The sequence below is a fragment of the Cynara cardunculus genome, assembly GCF_001531365.2.
Source record: "Cynara cardunculus var. scolymus isolate 2C chromosome LG 9, CcrdV1, whole genome shotgun sequence".
NCBI lineage: Eukaryota > Viridiplantae > Streptophyta > Magnoliopsida > Asterales > Asteraceae > Cynara > Cynara cardunculus.
Window position 1 is genome coordinate 7,481,954 of NC_037536.1, and position 8,938 is coordinate 7,490,891.

Consider the following 8,938-nt stretch of genomic DNA (forward strand, 5'->3'; position numbering starts at 1 on the left):
CACTTTTAAGTAATCATGCATTACATTACATTATACCAAACATAATTATATATCATAATTCTCATTTCTCATCCCATTCTACCCTCAACCAAACAACCCCTTAACTTATTATGGTAATTTATTTGCATTCTTTCACGGTTCTATTTTCAAAAAGCATACATCTTATCACTCAAGACTGAAATGGGCAGCAGCATTTGCAAAAATTGACCATGTCCACTAAAAACTCAAACCCAATTTCATAAAACCTTGGATATTTTGGTCACCGGTTCGAGTCCCTACATAACCATGGTTTGTCCGACTGTCAAATGTGGTCCACCACAAAATTAGTTATGTGCAGAACAAGGCCATCCAAAAACAACTATATTAATGACAAGAAAATTTAACCTAATGTCGCAACACGAGGGGCTCAACCTAAAAGGTTTAAAGCAGTTATTACATAGAATATTGCAAACAAAATGGCAGGCAAGAGTCACCTACAAGTTCAAAATAAGCATTCAAGTATGGATGCATTTTAAGAAAAGTTAACCATTTTGTAATAAAATTAACTAACGAAGAGTCTCACATAACTTGTAACATCAAAACATAGGTTCAAAATTGTACCATACTTAAAGCAAGAAAAAGGACTTCCCACAAACCTGCAAGAACAGAACACCAAATAACGCAATCTAGGCAACAGGATCTTGGCCAGCCCGCCTCTTCCTAGCCTCCTCAATGATGGTTAACTTGATACCCTTACCCTTGGGAAGAGACACCCACGGCTTTGTACCCTTTCCGACTGTGAACACATTTCCCAAACGGGTGGCAAACTCATGGCCAGTAGCGTCCTGAATGTGAACTGTCTCGAAGCTGCCCTTATGTTTTTCCCTGTTCTTAAGGATTCCAACACGGCCTGTGTTTCGTCCACCAGTCACCATAACAACATTTCCCACATCAAACTTGATGAAATCAACAATCTTGTTTGAATCTAAATCAAGTTTAATGGTGTCGTTGGCCTTGATGAGAGGGTCTGGGTAGCGGATGGTTCGGCCATCATATGTGTTGATGTAAGGAATGCCCTTTGAGCCAAACTGGACTGAACGAACCTTGCATAGCTTGAACTGCAAAAAGAAGGTTTCCTTAGTTGATACTTGCACCACAAATTGAGAAACAAAATCTATCACTTAAAAAGCAACCAAATTATCTATCTCACTTTAAAAAATATCATGTGATAACAGATAACAAACTAAAACTAAGAAAAAACTAAAAACATTCACCTCGCAACAAATAGAAGCCAGAACTCAAGAATCACATTTATATCAAATTTAATGCTTCAATTGGTTGACCAACTTCAAAAACTAAAGCTCCTTATAGAACACTAACCTTTGCCTCCTCATCCCTGATTGAGTGTAGCCTGAATCTACCTTTTGTGTCATAGAGAAGACGGAAGTTTTCATTGGTCTTTGGAATAGAAACAACATCTGTTACAAACAGAAAGCAACACATAAGAAACTACATTCACAAAACAAATGTTAGTCAGAAAGCTGGCATAAGAAACTACATTCACAAAACAAATGTTTGTCAGAAAGCCGCCTTCTACCGTTCATCCAACCCAAACAATATCATGAATAAAGAAACCATATGAAGTTTATGACTAAAATTAATGAGTGTTGATTCATCAAGTCTCGTGCAAGTGAATTATAATCTTACAAGCAATCAACCTTCAACACTAAACAAATGCATAAGAATCTTTCCAATTGATTACAGCCTTTCATAAACTGAAATACGCATCTCAGCTAAGTGCCAAGCACCACAACCAGAATTCTCCAATCAACTACTTCTCTATGTAAACTGAAGTATGTAACATTTTACCTTAATCCCATCACAAACCAAGATACATGCAAATATATGAATTACTATTATTTTCATGAAAAACAACGATAGCAAAAAGTGGGCAAGTATACTAACCCATGAAACCAGCTGGGTAGGTCTTGTCAGTCCTGACTTTGTTGTCAACAAGCACATGTCTTTGCATCAAGATGGAAATCACCTCACGGTATGTCAAGGCATACTTCAACCTATTACGGAGAATGAGAATCAAAGGCAAGCACTCCCTAGATTTGTGAGGTCCTGACGATGGCTTAGGAGCCTTTGAAACAGAGATCCAAAGTTAGAAAAGTGACAACTAAAAAAAAAGCAAATTTCAAAGACAGAAGAAGATAAACTTACAAAAGCACCACCAAGTTTATCAAGCATCCAATGCTTCGGCGCATTGAGCCTCTTCATATGTTTCTTCAAACCCCTAGCCTACAAGACAAAAAAAATAATTGTTGGCTAAGATCATGTTGAATCGCTTGCACCATTTCACTGCACCAAAATGGTGTAAACAGTACTTCATTTCCAATACATTCCACCATTTCACTGCACCAAAATGGTGTAAACAGTACTTCATTTCCAATACATTCCACCATTTTTACACCAAATTTGTTAGCCAAGTCCAATCATTAAAATAACAAGTTCTCAATCAGAAGTTCTTTGCTACAAAAGTTGCAAAGCTAAGCACATAAGCATCAAACTGCTTACAGCAACATTACAACCATGTTTATCTTAATTGCAACTTGCATTAATAAAGGCTCTATTACTAGCAAGATCATTAAGATAAACAAATATCCGATTTTCTGCACTTCCAAACGGTTCATGCCAACTAATTTCAAAAACTAATACAGCAAATCCAAAGAAATCGAAAATTAAGTTCCAATCGAAATGATTTTGGCAGACAAATAACAATATAAGAGCTGCGTACACAAAATCATCAAAGAAGAACGAAGAAATAAATAACAAACAGAACAGCCATAATGAAAAACTGCAAAAATAACAAAGAAAACAGGTGAAACTGTACATCATCTAATAGATGCGAATCAAATCGTATAACACAAGACACAACGCTGCGATGGCAAAACCCTAGGAAACAAAATCAGAATCGAATAATCAGAAAATGCAAACAAATTATCATTTCAATGTACGCACATTACAATAAACTTAATATGCATATGAATTTCCAATACAACATAGAGTACAAGTAGAACCAGTCGGAAGAAAGAAACATAAGCAATACCATGGCTGCGGTGTCTTTGGGGAGATCTAAATCTCCGGTGGAATTCTCCGGCTAGACTGCGCCTTTTGTCTGCAACTCACTGCCGCGCCCCCACAATCTTCTTAAAGCTTTGGTCTGATAAACCCTAGATCGTATGTTTATATACCTTGCAAACCTATTTCATCTGTGGGCTTCTAATTGGGCCGGCCGGTCAGCAAGTTAGGTCTGTTTTTACTTTAGAGAACCCGGCCCAGCTATTTTGTTCGGATACCAGGCCCAACCGGATTAATGTTAATACAATAATGTATAGGCCTGGCCCAGGACATGTGCAGCTCGTTCGATTACACGGGACATGTCGTTCAATCACACAGAACATCATAAACCTAAAGGTTCGTTTGGTTTACAGAATTGTTTTTGAGAGATCTGGATTTAATGAAGAAATTTGGATTTTGAGGGATTTGTATTTGAAGGGACTTGAAATGAATAGTGTGTTTGGTTTGTAGGATTTAGAATGGAATTGGATTTCATTATTTATAAACCAATTTCAAGTAGTTCATCTCTGAATCAACTGCACTTTAACACTTTAACAAGCGACCAACTCGTCGAGAACCAATCGGTTTGAAAAATATAAATGACAAATTTCTTTGTCAACAACTCTCTCAAGTCTATTTGTTATATCATTCAAGCTTACATGCATTCAGTGGCATATCTCTAAGACCACGACACTTTTAACACTTTCAAAGTGATCAACTCGTCAAGAAATGTCATTGGTTTTATGAAACTTGAAATGAAATAGTCGAACGTTGTTATTGCGAAACAATGTCTACTTTCTTTTGATTTAAAATCTCACATTTTCGTCTCACACTCAAGCTAATAAAATTAGCTACTTATTATGGAAATTAGGGTTGTAAACGAACCAAACGAACACGAACAAGGGCTTGTTCACGTTTGTTCGTCTAACTTAACCGAACAAATGAACGAACATGAACGAAAATCTTTGTGTTCGTGTTCGTTCGTTTAGAAATCAGGTGTGTTAGTGTTCGTTTATGTTCGTTCGTTTTCGTTTATGTTTGTTCTTTTACATGCTAAACGAACGAACATAAACGAACATAAATAAATATTATTTGAATTCAAAGTAAATAAATAAAAGATTATATATTAAATTTCATACATAAACAAACGTTCACGAACATAAATGAACGAACGAGACTATTGTTCATGTTCGTTCATTTAACTAAACGAACAAAAAAAATTGTTCATGTTCATTTATTTATTAAATAAACGAACATAAACGAACTTCCCGCCGAACGGTTCACGAACAGTTTGCTGAACATTCGATTCGTTTACAGCCCTAACGGAAATAAATTGCAGGATAATATAAATGACTGAAAGTAAAGACATAGAAGTAAATGGCGAAAATTAAATACTGAAAGTAAGTAGCAGAATGTACATAACATAAATTAAAGAGCGGAAATTAAATAACTTAAAATAAAGAGTGTAAAGTATAGAAACTTAACAAACTTAGAGAGAATTCTTTAAAGGTTACTTTAGAGCCAAATGGATAATCTTCAAAAAGCTTCTCCTCAAATACTAAATAGACTAAATAAATTTTCAGGCAAATCACCTTGAAGGAAGCTTCTAAGTCCAAAAAAGTCGTCTTTTAGCTATCCTTCCCTTGGCTCATTCGTTTAAGTTTTTTCGTCTTTAGTTATGTTCTAATGCTGCTAGCATTAGCTGCAGTTTACAAAACCTGTCCAAAAACATCCATTTAAGCTATCCAAAGTGTAAAAACAGGTGAACTATAACTCTTAGATCCATGAAATAATTAAATGGAAAATAAGTTAAGAAAATGACTTAAGGTTGAGATATAAAAGAAAAATTTACCTAATCATAAAGAGAAAATGAGTATTTAAGCACTAAAATAGTGCGTATCAGTGGCCATACATGTAATTATTTTGTTTGGGGACCCAATCTAGATTTTTCAATAATCACATGGACAAATTTTGTAATTTACTCAATATTTTATTATATTTTTGTTATGTATTTAATTGAAACATCTCTTACATTTTTTATAATTCTTAAAACATACAAACAAAGTTAAAAGTTTTTAAAAACATTTACAATTAACTCTGCTCCATTTAGAGATTTCAACATGTAATTATAGAGTGGATTATATTCCTGGTCCCTTATATATGACTAATTTCTGGTTTTGGTCCCTCAAACTCATAAATTACACTCGTGATCCAATTTTTTTGTGTTTCACGGCCAATGTAGTCCCTCCCTTTAATGTCGTTAGTCTATGATTTGTTAAGTGAGTTATGTGCCCCTCACATGAGGGACTATATTGGTCCCCTTTTTTTTATGTTTATGATGACCAGGGTCACCATATAGTGCTTATTATCAATTTTTCCCTTTGGGTATTCAATATGTCACTATTATGGTCTACTCGACTAACACCATCAAGAAACTTTGTTAACACAGTTAAGTTAAAGGGCATCTTGGTCTTTTTACACATTTTTTGTCTTTTTCTTGAAATATAATAGATATATATATATATATATATATATATATATATATAGGAAATGATTCAAACAAAAGCACCTTCATTTTATGAGAAAGCGAAAACACTCTTTTACTATAGACAATCAAATGTGATACTATATTTCATCATATATGATATTAAATAAGAGACCCGCACGACTTTTGGCGCGATCTAGGTCGCGGGCCAAGTCGCACTTACACCACTAAGCCCCCTCACATATATTATCACATGTGATAAGGGTGTTTTTGATATTATACTATAATCCCTCATATGTGGTACTAAATCATAGGCGCAGACGACATTTCACACAACCTAAATCGTAGGACACATCATCTGCAGCACACCAGGGCCCATCAGGTGTATTATCACATGTGATAAAGGTGTTCTCGCGTTCTTATAAAATGGAAGTGTTCTCGTTTGAACTTCCACCTATATAAACATACATACATATATATATATATATATGTATATATATTATAAACATACATCCTTACATACATATATGAGGGATCCAAATAGATATTCGAAATTGGGACTGTCTACCAAAACCACTTCCCTTCCCGTCGCCTCCCACATGTGTTTGTCTTCCACATGCAATACCCTTAATTCTAGAAAAAACGACTAATTTAAAATTTCTAATAATACATCAAATAAAGGGGTAAAACTTTTTCTATAATCAAATACTTGAATTATCTTGAATATTAAAACTAGAATTTCAACATCGACAATTGGTAAACCAAGTATTAAGGTCGGGTGCTACAAAAACACAACAAAGTCGTTATCTCCAAATGCGGAAGACGTCTCCAATTTGCAACTTACTTCTCATGCCTCTAACTAGCACTCAATTTTTCATAGTGTCAGTAGTACTATTTCTGCAGTGAGGACCTGATGCACATGCCGACAAAGAAAAAGGGTTAGGCTTAACGCCTAGTGAGTTCAAGCAGTTTCACCATAATTATGAAATGGTAAAACCAAAAGACAGTTGGTTTAAATCAAAATTTCGTAATTGAAATATCTTTATCGTAAAAGCCCCGAACCCCATCATTTCTTGATGGAAACTCATTAACAGAATACTCAATTATACACAACCAGAACCCAATACTTACACGACCAAGAAATAAGCTATAAAATATTGGAAGGAAAAACAGCTTTAAAAACAAGTTATTTATAAAATTAACTCACGCTTACCCTTGGAAGGGTATAAAATATCCGAAGATGACAGAACACAAAAGTTAGCCACAATCCAATGTTATATAAGCATCACATTTGGATAACTAAATTAGCAAACTCAACTTCTTGAATCTTTCGCTTATGGAGCCACCAAGTTCAACTCCTCGAGTCTTTACCTTGAGAACTTTATTATCCGAGTTACGCTAATTTTACATTTTTCATATGATCTCCTCGTATAGACCAAACTACTAGGAGGACTCTAATTACACTATATGATCATGTGGCCGATGCCCGACTTCAAGAGTCGACACCTGGTCGCCTATTAAGACCCGACGCCTATTTCAAGTTATAAATAATTCACTTGGAAATTACACTATATGATCATTGGTTGATGCCCGACTTCAAGAGTCCACACCTTATCGCCTATCTTAAGAACTAATGCCTATTTCAAGTTATAAATGTGGAATATCATCCCAGAGATATCATATAAAACCGACTTCTATGTCTATAGATCCATTGCATTCTAGCCATAAAATTACACTACTCCAACTAAATAACTAGTGCACTCAAAACGTGTAATATATTATATAATTATGTCATAATTGCATATAATTCGAAAGCTCGACATAGAGCAAATTAGACTGGACAAATGTTCCCCAAGACTCGTTTAAGTCAAAACCGAGTCAAGAGCTCAACAATTTCATTGACTATAAAATAAAATGTATTGACCCAACGATTATGCAAACACATGCTCCAAATGCATGATTAACTCAAAGACCTATAATTGATTGAGACCAAATGAAATCATCTTCTTATTTTTCCATAATGCTTCATAACACGAAAATATGTATTTTCCTGACAGTTTAGAAAACCAAATACACCAAAATGAATTTATATCAAATAATTTCAATTCATACAGTAAATCATCTGAAGAAATCTTGATGTGTGTGTTTGTGTGTGTATATATATATATATATATATATATATATGAAAAATGTCCAAAAAACCTAAATATAGGCATTTTACAATATTTATTTACCCAATTTCACCAAATATGCAAATTTCGTCAAATACTCAACACATTTGATAAACATCAAATATAACACTTTTATACTTCAAAATACACATTTGGCATGTACATAGTTTTCACAAAGTAACTTGAACTCACTTTGCTAGATTTAGGTTAAATCTAGGTTTTACTCCACAACTTGAGTTTCCTTTGGTGAAAGCTTCAGCTCTACAACATCTATCACTAGGACCTTCATCTAGGTCATAACAAACCCAACATACACCAAAAGCAACCCCCAAATTAGACTCATGAATCAAACCCTGAACATGGTGCAAAAACCCCAAAAGCTTACCTTTCAACTTATTAGAACCCTATCTCTTTGAGAAAACTCCAATCCTCATTGTTTTTATATTGAAGAGCTTTGAGTACGAATGCATCGCAACTTGAATCGCCCAAAACGGAGTAGAGGTAAAGAAGTTATGGCTAAATGAAGAAAATCCTAATTTTAAGCAATGCATGTCGCCTGCGATAGTGATAGGCGATTGTGCCCATGTCACTATCGCCCGGATTGTACCAAGGCTTCCTTTCTCCCTAAGAGACCTTGACATGCTATTGGTCCTAATGGAACTGTCGTTGGACACTATCCCATGACCCATACCGATAGTTTTTCCTACTTTTCACCAGTTTGAGCCCGTTTCTTGCCTAAAAGATGATACCCAATATAATCCAACTTCAAAATACTTAATTAAACTATTCTTATGGTGAAATACATATGGGACTTGGGATTTCACCTCACCAAAGATCTGGTTCATACATTGTGCCAGTGTCATTATTTCATGGCACAATCATCAGGACCAACAAACACTCGGTATCACTGGTGCTATCGTGACATATGTCACAACCGCATGACACAATAGTTGAGATGAACATACTCTCAGTACCATGGGTGCTATTGTGACAGATGTCAATATCTCATGGCACTGTAGTCAAGATCCATAATTAGCTTTTCTTTACTGGATCATTCGGTTTAACACTTTCTTCAACTAGGACAAAAATCAGGATGTTACATCATGTATTTGGCACTGGCAGCCATCTTCTTCCCATCCACTATGACCCCCTTCCCTCTGAAATAAACACATATCACACA

The 8,938-nt window shown here is 35.0% G+C and overlaps 1 protein-coding gene across 1 annotated transcript; it reads right to left on the reverse strand.

Moving 5' to 3' along the window:
• Nucleotides 1–509: 509 nt before the first annotated feature.
• On the reverse strand, nt 510–3,181 carry LOC112518212 (40S ribosomal protein S4-3). Its single transcript, XM_025125827.1, has 5 exons — nt 3,092–3,181; nt 2,206–2,283; nt 1,945–2,125; nt 1,360–1,457; nt 510–1,097 (listed from the first exon to the last, which is right to left on the reverse strand). The coding sequence occupies exons 1-5, from the start codon at nt 3,092–3,094 to the stop codon at nt 666–668; spliced, it is 792 nt and encodes a 263-aa protein (XP_024981595.1). The 5' UTR covers nt 3,095–3,181; the 3' UTR covers nt 510–665.
• Nucleotides 3,182–8,938: the final 5,757 nt, after the last annotated feature.

Coding starts and splice junctions, on each gene's coding strand:
- LOC112518212 (XM_025125827.1), bottom strand. Junction 2,126..2,205: donor ATAAACTTGGTGGTGCTTTT/GTAAGTTTATCT, acceptor TCTGTTTCAAAG/GCTCCTAAGCCATCGTCAGG. Junction 1,098..1,359: donor TCAGGGATGAGGAGGCAAAG/GTTAGTGTTCTA, acceptor TTCTTTTTGCAG/TTCAAGCTATGCAAGGTTCG.